This window comes from Sycon ciliatum, chromosome 1, assembly GCF_964019385.1.
Source record: "Sycon ciliatum chromosome 1, ocSycCili1.1, whole genome shotgun sequence".
Classification (NCBI taxonomy): Eukaryota; Metazoa; Porifera; class Calcarea; order Leucosolenida; family Sycettidae; genus Sycon; species Sycon ciliatum.
The window spans coordinates 47,325,734-47,339,319 of NC_088643.1; the positions used below are offsets into that span (position 1 = coordinate 47,325,734).

Genomic DNA, 13,586 nt, shown 5'->3' on the forward strand with positions numbered 1-13,586 from the left:
TGTGATCGCCTGTTTTTGGCAATAAATTATTACTTGACTTGTCGAGAAAATAATCACAGTCGACAGGGCAGCTGATAGAATAGAGGATTAGTTTTTTATTTGCATTCTTGCTAGTAGTCTTGCCAGTTAGTAGTATCAAATTGAGAATACTGCAAGTGTATTGGCAAGCCAGTAGCCGTACAGTCACTGTACTACATGGTGCTAGTCCAAGCCATACAAGATGCAACTATGAATAAAATAACCGCCGGAGGTGTTCATGTTGTTGCAGGCATGCACAAAGCAGCCCAGCACTCAATCATTCGTAGAAACATTTGCTATAAAATAAGAACTGATTAGGAAACTATGGACAAACTAGTACTGCAGTGTCGCCGGAGAGTGAGTGCATGCTGGGCAAGAAGAAGAAAAAGATGGGAATTGTCAGAGTTGGCATGCTGGTGCTTGCTGGCTTTACGCTCGTGTGAAGCATAGATTCACCGAGAAGATTCAGGAAAGCCAGGAACAGCCATATTCATGTAACGTGATTAAATGTCAGCCTCAGCTACCTGCCACTCTTTGATAGGGTAAAAAATCTAATCAGAATATCTCGTGCGTGGTCTTTGATCACGCTCAACTTTCATGAAGGATCAAAAATATTTAATGTGATAAGAGATTTTGCAAAATTCATACTTCTGGATGACTGGACATATTCGAAAACTGGATCAACACCACAACAAATGCCAGGATGTCGGAAAGGCTGTGTTGCAGCAGTACTAATCATGATTCTCAAAATGCCTCAACCTGTTCACTCACGTCTTCTTGGAACGGGTTTGTCATACTGAGCACAGGTCCCGAGTTGGCAGTCTCGCCATCAGCGGGCGGTGCGGGAACTTCTGTGGACGTGCTATCCTCTTCACCTTCGGCTTCGGGTGCCTCCTCGACTTTCACCTTTGCCAGCTGCAGAGCTTTCTCTACCTCCTCTATGGCTTTCTCCAGGGCCAGCGTGGTCTTATCCTGCTCCACCGGTGCACATGCCATCTGATCTGGACTCAGCATGCCTTCCATCTCGTCATCATCAAACAACAGCTCAGCGCCACATGACAAACCCAGGCGCACTGGCGCCGGCGCAGCAGCGGCCGCAGCAGCCTCACTCTTCGACTTCTCTTCTGCCGCCTGGCGAGCTTTCTTGGCAGCTCGCTGCTTGTTCAGCTCTGCTATCCGGGTCTGCTGTCTCCTCATACAGGCGGTGAAAGCGCACCCCATGGCGTGACATACTCTCTCGCCAGGCTCCTTCATGGAGGCGAAGCAGTGACAGATCCATGTCTTGGTGTGTGCCTCTCGAGCAATGTAAGAAAAGAGGCGAGTGTGGCCGGGGAATGGCGAGCAGAAGGACACCTTCTCGATAGGCTGGTCGAAAACAACTTCATTTGTTTCCTCGTCCACTGAGCGCAGAGCATCAGCTCGGACGGTAAGTAGTAGCTTACGCTTGTTCTTAGTGCTGCCCTTCAGTGACTGGATGGCTGCCTCACATACATCTACACCCCGTCCTTTTTCCACCTCAACAACTCCGAGCAACTTGACGAGGAACGAAGCACCATTTGACATCACCAACTTCCTGTCATTTTCCCAGTCCAATGTGTTCAGACTGTTCTGAGACACACGACCTTTGAGGCCCTTCATTTTTCCGGTCTTCTCTGGATGCTCCAACAAACAAACTCAAAAAGCACAGGCTAGTAGTAGTGGTAGAGAGTACTACATCAAGATCTTTCAACTAATTCGGCCGATCCGAGGAAACAAAAAGGAGCGTCGTTTTCGAGACTTCTCTCCCACAATATTCAAGATCGATCTTCCACCCGCCAGCACACCTTGCACCAGACGATCGATGGTCAGCTAACACCATGATCAGGAGTAGTATTATTACCAGGGCCTAGGGAGTAGTACTGTATACTACTCCCTGATGACTCCCCGGCTGCCACAGAACAACTGGCAGGTCTACACATTAATTTTGTGTACTGACTGTACAACAGTACAACTGAGGCGCTAGGTCCAGAGTACAGCCAGGGCTACAACGTAGGCTATACTACGTAGGGCATTATTTATGGCCTACATTGTAGCCTAATAATGTAGGGTAGGCACCGGCGGATTCTGCTCGAAAAGGTGGCAGATTCTGCTCGAAAAGCAGTGAAATAATAATTGGCAGAACCATACAAACCTTATGGCGGGCAATTCCTCGATTTCTGCTCCATTTCTTTATCCACATACCAAACATGCATGAAACTTACCAGAAAAAGTACCGAATTCTGCCAATTTTCTGCCGGCATTATCCGCCGGTACCGCGCTGCCTAGCCTAAGGAGTCACGTCACCGTATGTAGACCACCAATTATTTACTAGTATAATTTATTTTGTAGATCTACTGAGTAGGAAAAGGGGGCGGGGCCTCCGCGCGCGAGCTTCGATATCTACGATCCGACCATACCGTAGTCGTAGACCGCATACCGTGAAACCTGTGTAAGACGACTGCTCAGGGGACCCGTTCAAAATATGGTCTATGTTACCAGGTGGTCTCCTTATCCAGGGTCAGTTGACTGGAAATAGCATCCCTTGGTCCTGGCTCCAGTGGTCCTTCACGACAGGTGGTCGCCTTATCCGAGTGGTCGCCTTATCCGAGTGGTCGCCTTGACAGGTTTTACTGTATATTCCCCCAGAAAAAACTGTGGGACTGCCCTATTCAAAATTTAATAATAATAATAATAATAAACCTCGCCATGCATGCATGGCATCAAGAGGACATGGGGCATGATGGGGTTATGTACTTGCTCTTGATGGTATGCATGAAGACAGGAGCCAGGAAGTGTTGTACAATTATCATGTACATGATTGTATACCAGGCGCGTGCGCCGGTGCCCTTCAAGGGGGGGGGGGTTCCGGGGGCCTCCCCACCCCCGGGAAAATTTCAAAAAAAGAAGCAAAATCCTGCATTTTGAGTAAAATAAAAAAGGGGGGGTTCCGGGCACCCAGGAACCCATACGGCGCACGCACCTGTATACAATGACGATTATGTAGATCCACTACTCATGTACTGTATTACCCTGCTCGGCGTATACCGGTATGTACAAGTATATGCAGGGCCCACATGCACGATCATGATGGTATTATTATTGAGGAGTACAATATGCAGTTTTACTCACGCAGTTGTAAAATTTAGTGGAGCCAGGCACTGCTGAGTGCTGTAGAATCGGAGTCCTCCACTGTTTTGTGTAATAGGACCAAGACCACCTTTTTCTACCCGGACCACAGGAAGACTCCCAGTATACATCTGTAGTTAAAAGTGGTTACAGACACCAGTGCTAAGCAACACACGCATGATAAATATATCTGTAACCCTGACTTGCAAGGCGTGGTCTGCAACACCGAGCACTTTCGTAGCACCCCCTGTAATCCCAACATGATCGTACACTGCAGCTAGTCTACCGCTACTAGTATGTCGGCAATCATGATACATCGCACCGGCACCCTGATGGGGGCTGCCGGCTCGGCCAACTCCCAGTGATATTCAGTGTCAAGCGTTGTACTGTCTCGTCCCTGGTACAAGTACTCCAGTCCTCGGACTGATTCGCGACGCTAACATCACGTAACATGGTAACTCAACAGAGCGGCGAGTGGTGCTTTCCTGCCACATACCATGGCCCGCACAAACAGCATCATTACAATCATGCACCTAAGCGCATGTGCCAAGGATGTCCTGTGACTGTTTCGTTTCATCAAAAAACAGCCTCACTACATGCAGCTAATATGCCAAGGATGTCCTGTACACTGCCAGGGTTGAAAATCTTCAAAAATGAAATTGCCACGACAAAGGCAGCTTGGAGTCAGGACACTACAGAGTGTAGTATGTCATGTAGAAAAAGCAGCAAGACTGAAAGCAGAAGAAAGTTCGCACAGCAAAAGAGAATAGCAATACAGACGACGAAATGCATGGCAAATGTCTACTCTAACTCAGCCACAGCCTCGCCACAACGACAGACCCAGAGAAGAAAGCTAATTAAGAAAAAAAGAAGTAGAAATATAAACCAAGGATTGAGGAATGTTAAAAGCAATGCTGGACGAAAGCAAGGTTCAGAATGCTAACGACATCTGTGCGATAACCGTGGTCGTAGCTACTCAGAGCAGAATGTGATGGTACGCTGACATAGAACAGCCGTTCAGCAACTATTCGTGAGAGGACTCACACTTATATCCACAGGGGGCATTGCCAACGAAGCAACTACAGAGCGCACACTGCACTGAGCAGGGGCGCAGTGCCAATAATGCATTCTCCACCGTTGCGCTGTTTATCGGATTTCGAGCAGCTCAACATCGAAAATCAAAGTGGAATTGGGTGGAATAAGTCCTGAAAATCCGCGGTCGCCATAAGCGTAGTCAGGCGAGCATGTCAGCTTTGCACGTTCTCCTACTGACATCTTGGCAACACCCTCGTCCCATCCTCGAATCACCTGGCCTTGTCCAATAACAAAGTCGAAAGGCTTGGCACGGTCTCTGGAGGAGTCAAATTTCTTGCCGTTTGTCAAGGTTCCAGTGTAGTGGACAATGACCTTTTGGCCACGCTGAGGGAACACAGTGCCATTACCTGGCTTGATAACTTCCTTTTCGACTCCCATGACGACTAGAGTGCAAAACAAAACTGAACAACTACTGTAATTCAGTGCAAGTGCGGGAGAAGAAAGCAGAACAACAAACGGTTATGTTAAAAAAAAACCATAAAAATCGTGGAAATCAGTTTTTTTCTTCCTTCTGCCTTTTCTGGGCCTCGCCTTGGCGCACGCTCCAGCTCCGAAAGATCCCTTCATTTCAAGTAACAGTTACTTGTACAAGTTGTAGTTGCACAATGCAGTAGTAGCTGGCGTAACGAAGTATTAGTTATGTCTAGCTAGCTCAAGTACTCTTCAGTCTTGAAGTTGAAGTCTCTTTCTCGAAGCAGTTTGCTCTTACGTACCTGTACATGTATGACTTACTACTGTATTCGAAAAGTGTCAGGCTGTCCAAATAATAATTATAATACTTAATAGTACACCTAGTACAAGCGCTCAATATTTCTGTATAATAGCAGCTACGAATCACATTCCTCAATGGATCCTGTGGACGAGCTAACGCAGAATTCTGCTCGCCGACCCCGGGAACGCTTCACGAAAGTGAAGTCGGTTGTAAAACCTTTCGGATATTCGCCCCGCGTGTTGGATTTGACAGCCAAGTATCGCCCATTGTTCCTCGCCCTCTTCGTAGCCGCTGGTCTGGGAGCTGCACAGGGGTATAAGCGGAGGGAGGCCACTGGCCGCGCCTTTCCCAAATGTGAGTCCCGTTTACTAGTACATTGTACTAGTAGATCTGCACGGCATATTATTAATATTTTTTTAGATGCATTCCCGCGGCAGCGTCAACAGTGCAAGTGCAAGTCACCCATGCACAAACACAGTCCACACCGTTCGCTTATGCTGGACATGGTAAGAGAAGCAGTTGATACAGGAGACATAAAGACAACAAGCACAAACGTAGCTGTAAACCCTTTGTGTATAGAATGTTTTTAAAGTGTATTGAGCGATATTTCCGTGATCTGGGAAAAAGGTGACGGCGCGGTTTCATCGTCGAAACCTCTACTCGCAGATCATATCCAGTAGCTGCCTCCATTCGCTTCGAACTGCAGTTACGTCTGATAGGCGCTCCAGATCTTCCAGGCTCTGCAATCGCCCGCACGCAGCTCGGTTGAGGTCGTCGTCGAGCTTCACCGGCAGGGTGATGCGAGGGCGGCCACTCCACTTGTGGTTATCACATTCAAAGTAGCTGACCATGCTTAGGACGGCGGGGGCATCACTGGGAAGTCGAAGGATATGGCCAAATAGCCTCCACCGAGCTCTGGTGATGATGCGGCTGATCGGCTCTGCCTTGCACCTGTCGTAGAGTGCCGTTGTTGCGATCTTCTGCGGCCACACGAAACCGATCAGTGAACGGAGCTGGCCGCGGTGGAATGCGTCGAGTCCACCCTCGGCAGCTGCCGTGAGTCCCCATGTGCCGGCGTTGTATACTAGCACTGGTAGTACAAACGCATTGTAGAGACGAAACCTCAGTTCTTCTCCAACGGTACTGCACCGGCTCCATAGTGACCAGAGCGATCGAAACGCTGCAGCGGCTAGTTGTTTCCGCCGAGAGACATCCTCGTTATCCCCGAGGAGTGAGCCGAGCTTCTTGGTGGTGTGCCACTGTTCCGCTATCCTGTCCAGGGATCGGCCCAGAACGGTAATTTCGGTTTTATCCGGGTTTACCTTCAGAGCCCATCCGTTGAGGACGTCACCGATAACCGGCTCCAGGTCACCCAACCAGCCAGACTCTGTGCTGATGAAATCCGCGTCAGCGTACGCAATTTCAAATGGCAAGCCGAGATCCGATGATGGCCGAGCCCTGGCACGGCATATACGGATACATTATTGTGTAAGCAAAGGGGAAGTTGCCCATGGTCCAATGAGGCTGCGATACATCGTTCACCAGATGCAGTATTACCAACCGAACTCTCACACGCAGTACGCCGCATTCCGGTGATGACGCCGCAAGCCGAAGATCAGCGCAGTCATACCGTTGGTGACTTGCCGCTTCAGCGCCACCATACGTTTCAACGCCTGATTTCACAGCGTCATCTTCTTCAGTGCGGTAAAGCAGTGACCTAGCCAAAGCCGGCTGGGAGGGTGGCCGGCTGCAGTCACCCACTTGAGGTCACCCATGTAGAGTGTAGTGCACTGCACTAGCACTTGAGTGGAGATGGTGGAGTACAACCCATATCCTAGGCGTAGGTATGTACAGTACAGTACGTAGCACTGGCTACTCAAGCTCAAATGCACTCGAGTATGCACTTGAGTACGTCAGTAAAATATAACAGGTCGGGTCATGGTCCGGTGGTGTACAGGGCTGTGACACTGACAGCTACAGACTCTGGACTGTCATATCATGGGCCATTGGTGGCTAGGCTGGGTCTTGTCAGATGACCAATGTACATGTACACACACTGCAGACATGACGTTGGTGAACACATGATCCATGCTGTTTGCTTCCTTTTTCTGTTAATTTACCTATAATCACATTGTCACAACTGCTGAAGAATGTCCTTAATTGGACGAAGCGAAAGGAGAGGCAAGCTGCAATGAAAGATTTGTAGTGGTGTGTGTGTGTGTGTGTGTGTGTGTGTGTGTGTGTGTGTGTGTGTGTGTGTGTGTGTGTGTCTGTGTGTGTGTGTCTGTGTGTGTCCCATATGGTGCAGTGGTATGTGCAGTCGATTTCGAATCGAGAGGTTGCGGGTTCAATTCCCGACGATTGGTCGCACACGTCTTTCTTCTCTTTCTCGGACTCTTCCTGACTTTTCTTTCATTCTCCTGGGTGGTTACCAACAGCCAGTGTATGCCGGAGTATGTGGTGTGGTGTGTGTGTAGAAAAAAAATGGAAAATTGAAAAAAATAGGAATTCACTGGCCAGAAAAAGTCACTTAAAACAGCTGTGTGGTGGATACCAGGCTAAAAATAGTGGCGGTCAATTCATCAGCCTTGCAAGCTGTTGAATGGTGTAATCCCAGCACAAGTTGCTATGTCTAACATAGCTGTTCGCTATCATCGCTTCCGCGATGGGCATGTCTGAGGTGTGTGTGTGTGCGCGCGCGCGCGCGTGCGTGCGTGCGTGTGTGTGGATATGTCACTGAAGGCGGGGGTCTGGGGATGCAGCCCCCAGAACGATGCATTTTCACTAGAACGTTGGCCGGCTGGCATAAAATCCCGGCTAGACCTCTGGTAAAGTACAGCGTCAGCAACTCAGCGCGGTAATTTACAACGCGAAGAAGTACAGCGCGAAGAAGTTCAACGCAATATAGTACAGCGCGATCAAGTACAGCGCGATCAAATAAAGCGCGAACAAGTACAGTGTGATAAAGTACAGCGCGGAGTCAGGTGCTAGGCGATATACATGACACGTATACTAGTACTAGTTTGGTATATGTATAAATCGGCGCTATGATACATGGCGCCGTGATATGTGGTGCGGAGATCTGGGGCGCTGAGAAAGGTCGCGCTGACGTATTTGGCGCTGATATACTTACGTAGCGCTGAGATATTTGGCGCTTATCTGCTGGCGCTAAAATATTTGGCGCTGTAAAATTCGGTGCTTACGGTTCACGGCGCTGAAACGGTCGCGCTCATCTGGTTGGCGCTGAACTTGAGGGCGTCGAAATGGCATGAAATCATACTGTTTGCGTGCAGATATCGCCGGGGGAATGTATTGCTGCAGTGCTATCAGACCTAGTTGAGATATTTCATTCAACTTGGTACCCCAAGGACTATGTGTTCTTAAAAAAAATAGGTCAGGGGAGGCAGTGGCTTTGATTGGCAGTGGCATTGATTTGGCCAGAACCGCTTATGGGCTATATTTAGTATTTACACAGAATGAGTCGCTAGTGCATCGCACGCTAGTGAATCGCTGTGCAACTACTTTGCCAAAGCATATCAACTGATGATGCAATTTAAATACTGATTCCTGTGCTGCTTGTTTGTCCTTCCAGGGGTTGCGGCGCTTCTCGCAAGTGAGTACATTTTCCGACATGAAGCTGTCACCGGACCGGAATCCTACAGAGTTACAGCCAAACGTTGGGAGAGTGCAGTGATTGACTTTTTCGCGTCCTTTCACACTAAGTAGCGAGGTGACTTTCGGATGAGCGCTGACGCTGGACTGTGGGTTGCTGTCACCACCTCGTCACAGCATGTCTGTCTACCTGACGGTTTGGTGTACGTATGCGGCATGGATGGATGAAACCCAGTCACAACAAGGACATAGATATGTGCGGATGTTAGTACGCCACTCTGCCACCGGATGTTCATGACTTGTATGCTTCCCTGTGGGGATAAAGAGGAGGCACACATATTTGTCGGCGGTGATGCCTTCCTTGTCCCTCTATCATTTTAGGGCGCAAGGCAACCGTACGTCACCCATACTGCTGCGAATGCTGCGAAATGTGCTAGCCCGGAAACGGAGTAGACCGTCATACGATTGCTGTGAAGCTGGCTGTGTGGTCATGAGCGATACTCGCCGGTTTATGTGGCCTCGTGCCGTGTATCTTAGACATGGTGATGGCCTGGTACAAGTGAAACTTCCTAAGCTGGTTGTGTTTCTCAAAAATAGCCAGTTGAACGCAGAAGTGCAAACTTTACTTCTTTAAAAAAATTGATTTATGTGACTCTCGAGTCTCGAGTTCGGTCCATGTCACCACAGCAGGGTACAGACTACGGGTTCATGTATAATTGGAGTGCGGTCACATGTGATGCAGCTGCCCTTTTTGATGACCGCTTTTATATCTGCCATTTGAGGTGATCACGCTAAAATTCCTGTCACGTTGACCCTAGCACTACAAATGGCGTAAAATGCCCACCCGCTGGCAATCATGCTGAACTATTGTTTACTTGAATCCCTATTGAATTTTGTGGTTGTAAGGTGTGCCAGACTGGCAGCCGCATACCGTGACGCGAGTCAGCGGCAATGCATGGATGGTTTCAAGTCTCACTCAATGACTCCACTGAGCCTCTCACTCCGGCATGCGCTCTGAGGAGGCCGTGAGAAAGATCGTTCAGCACCCGCTGAGTTGGTTACTGCACTGGCATAGCGCAATGCTACAAGCCGCTCAGCCAGACGCAGGACATACAAACCAAAAAAAAAGGTAATACCAAACCCCACGGCTTTTGCTGATTGTCTGCTTGAGTTGGTCGTGCGAAAACTAACCGAAGACACATGCACTCCTCGTATCATTCTACCTGTATCCATTGCTGGCCATGTAATGCCACAAATGCAGTAATGGTGTCGAGCAGCGCAAACCCAGCCAGCATGCTAGCACTCGGGCGCCGCGTCGCCGGCCACCATACTTGTCTTTGCTGATTTTGGGATCTGCCTGTGTGATCTATGGCATGGGCATGGACAAGCTAGGCTAGCCCTACACCATACGGTATACCATTCATTGCCCTTACCTGGCCGGGGATAGCTACATGACTTGTCCTCGCCTTGTAAACATGCTGTCAAAATCGAAAAACATGACAGTCTTGTAGATCTAGATAAAAAATTTTAAGAGTACATGAAAAGGGTTTCATGTACTCTTGTTATTATGGATCTGAAGACGTGAAGTGGACACAAAAAATGGTCCATAGTTACCTGAAAAAATATTGTTGACATGGTTACTTTCCGGTGCCATGCGCCACGTCAGTTCGTCCCCTCCATTTCGAAAAAGCTCCGAATCAGAATAAAAGCAATAGCGTCTTCATCCTTTTGTTCATGTACAACGACGTGCTGGTTTCCCACTTTACATTGTACGAATAGCATCTTTACTTTCTATCTTTGCCGCACCTTGTCGGTCGGTACTTGGAGTTGTAACTTCCAGGGGCTTGTGCTGTCGCTGTGCCGCTCCCCGAGCTGTACCTGGAATCGTCCTGTCACGAATTTCTTTTGTTCATTTGAGGACAATAGAACCAGAGCTTGTCTTTAGCTTTCGAAATGGATGGGGAGAAGTTCAGGCCTCACGAGCAGAAGGTTGCGTTTGACAATCGGTACCTGATAGTGCCGATTCTGCTCTTCGTTCTACTCCTAGGTAAGGGACGCTGTGGCACCCAACACTAATTCTTCTATCATCATTTCGTAGGAATCGAACCTTGGTTTGGTGACTCGGAAAGCGTCTATGCCTGTTCACTTGGTAATGTAAAGAAAGGAAACAACACAACAAGGACCTAAATAAAAATAAATGAAAAAACGGCCACAGCAACAACAGCTATGGTTGCATTGTTCTGGAACATGGCTAGGTTACTAAGGTAGACCATTCGTTTAGCTGAGATGCAAGTTAGATCTACATGCCAACGAAGAGTTAGTTTTGTCGTAGCAAACTACACGTGAGACTGTCACGCTTTATCATGTGGGTTTCGACCCCGGACTGCCAGTTATGCATAATGGCATTGCTTGTCTGGGCCGTACTTGGGGTCAGCAGGTCAAGGCCGCAATCGTGAGTTGCATACACCATGGATCACGTAGAACTTTCAAAGCTGGGGTCGAAATCCACATCGTTTCGGGTAGTATGATCTCGTGTTGTTCCTCTACATGATTCCCTACTCTTGTCGATCTATGCATGTACTGCACTTAGACCCCAGAAGCAGGCTCTAGGCTCATGAGACTCTCCATCTGATTAGCCCTTCACTTCGCGAACTCACAGTCTCTTCACTGCAAATACCTTTACATTACATTTCACCAAATTTTTGGGCCTGATCATCAGGATCAAATTATTATAATTATGTACTTTCACCCTGATCATGATAGGCCCGGCCCGAAATTTGGTAAAATATAATGTAAAAGATATTCACAGTGAAGAGACAGTTTACGGAGTTCGAGAAGGGAAGAGTTAATCAAGTGTAGGTGGCTGCGTTGGAGGTAACGAGCAATTAGAGCAGACTCTCCACGATGTAAAAAAATGGAATTATGTACTAAATTTTCATTGGTTTGAGGGAATGAATTTTTTATATGTATGGAGTATACCAAGAGTCCATAAACTGTTTATGGACGCTTGATTATACCATGAGTACGAGGGGTATACCGCCGAATTTTTTCACGAGTGCGTGAGCACGAAGGAACTATAATTATAAGGAACACGATATACACAGAGTACGAATGGCAGAATCCATTTATCCCATGTACTGTCCCGAATAGAGCGTGACCAACACTAAAATCTCCCTTATTTACTCTTTGGCGTGACCCGGGGAATATTTTTGACCCCAGCGGGGTATATCGCGATTTCCCGCTCAGATCGGATGCTGATTGGCTGGAACCATGGTTATCCTGCTGTGCGATGGGATAAATGTACATGTATGTATGTACTAGGACACCTTTGATTGGTTCAGTCCGGTTTCCGATCAAATCCACTGCAGGAGGTCGGAACAGCAGCAGAATGAGACAGAAAAACAGATGTTTTCTTGTCAGAACTAGTGTAATCATCGCACCGCTGTTTTCAGTGTGTGTTGCAACTTTCTCTGGCTGCTCCAGCTTTCAGGGGTCAATGCACTCTGAACACTGCAGAACTCATGGAAATGGATGGATCGGACCAATCAAACATGCCTCTGCGCTAATTACACGGAGGCAGGATCCGTACCTACAACGCTGATTTATAAATATGTTAATAGAGCTCAGAATCATTCGCGTGAAGTGAAGAGACAGTTTTCTTCCCAATAATCTGTGTGGTGACAATAATTTAAAAAAGCTATGAACAGGATCAACTGCTCACCCATGATGCCATACCCACATGCAAGCCAAGTACATTGTTTCCAAGGAAGGTTTTTTTGGAATGAATAGACCAACCTCGCTTGCATGTGTGTATGGAGTCATGACTCATGAGTGCGCAGTTGATCTCATTCATAGCTAGCTTCATACAACTTTTCTGTATAATAATAAGTACGGGTATTGGTTGAAATTGAGTACTGGTGTAAAATAACGTGTGTAGTCTGTGTACATGCTACTTGTATGCTTGTCATTGTCAACATGCACTATGCTCACATCTCTCTATTGATTTGTCATTACATCAAGAGTGCATAAACCAGAGTGTGCAACTGTGCATATCAGATCTGAAACAGCGCAGTTCGTGCACTACGTCACCCTGATGAGGTCAGCCAAGCCGCGACCTGCGTACAGCTCAAATTTTCATGTTTCATAGCCCGGAAATCAGCCAAGTTTGCTTGATTTTAGACGTCCAGTTTCAGTATTTCGGTGTTTTGTGTGACTGTGTACGTTGCGTACATCCACCGACAAGTAAAGTCACCAGGCTACCCGTATCAAAGAACCGAAATCAGGACAAACTCAGTGACCTGCACCACCGTGACTGGTTACGCAACTTTTCATCGTACCTGTGGCTTACCATGCCGTCAGAAATGACGCACTGCACGAATTACGCTCCCACAGGAACCATCCCGAGTTGCACACTCTGGTTTATGTACTCTTGATTACATGTAACAGTATATTTGGAGAGCCTTTGTTGAACACATGCACAAGGAGATGTTGCTCACACTGATTATTTGGTTTGCTCGGTGCATGTTTTCCAGGATTCGGTGTGTATCGCTTGCTAAATAGTCGGTCGGAGAAGCAGCGCAAGCAAGAGGAGAAGCGGAAGCAGAAGCAAGAGAAAAAGGAGAAAAAGAGATGAAACTCACAATACCTGCTGCTGCTTATGATTATTTTTATTCAAATTTCGCTCCCGTTAGCTGGTCCTTTGAAACTCTGTTTGCATCATAACTGCGCTACAACGCTCCTTAATTTTCTTGAAGCTCGTAGGTAATATAGATGAGACCACGGTAGAATACCCCTGCATTCTGCTCCGCACTACATGCGTTTGTTCGTATTGTGCTGTTTTATTTCATAATTTCCTACATTTTCTATATATCCCTAGTTACATTTTCATAGTCTATCTTGTGCCACAGTGCGTATTTCAGTTTTACTCAGACCTGTTCTCAAACTAGCCAGCTAGCCTGCAATTACTAGTGTATAGTGCTACTAAAATGAAAACAGAAATCCAATC

General features: G+C 47.5%; 1 protein-coding gene and 2 long non-coding RNA genes across 3 annotated transcripts; 2 read left to right on the plus strand and 1 right to left on the minus strand.

Moving 5' to 3' along the window:
- Positions 1–80: 80 nt before the first annotated feature.
- LOC135829531 (numb-like protein) lies at positions 81–1,832 on the minus strand. Its single transcript, XM_065341932.1, has one exon. The coding sequence runs from the start codon at positions 1,654–1,656 to the stop codon at positions 763–765; it is 894 nt and encodes a 297-aa protein (XP_065198004.1). The 5' UTR covers positions 1,657–1,832; the 3' UTR covers positions 81–762.
- Positions 1,833–4,759: 2,927 nt separating this feature from the next.
- Positions 4,760–9,461, plus strand: LOC135829550 (uncharacterized). Its single transcript, XR_010555854.1, has 2 exons — positions 4,760–5,323; positions 8,562–9,461. It is a non-coding gene; the product is annotated as an uncharacterized LOC135829550 (long non-coding RNA).
- Positions 9,462–10,213: 752 nt separating this feature from the next.
- On the plus strand, positions 10,214–13,526 carry LOC135829543 (uncharacterized). Its single transcript, XR_010555852.1, has 2 exons — positions 10,214–10,628; positions 13,114–13,526. It is a non-coding gene; the product is annotated as an uncharacterized LOC135829543 (long non-coding RNA).
- The last annotated feature ends 60 nt before the right edge of the window (positions 13,527–13,586 follow it).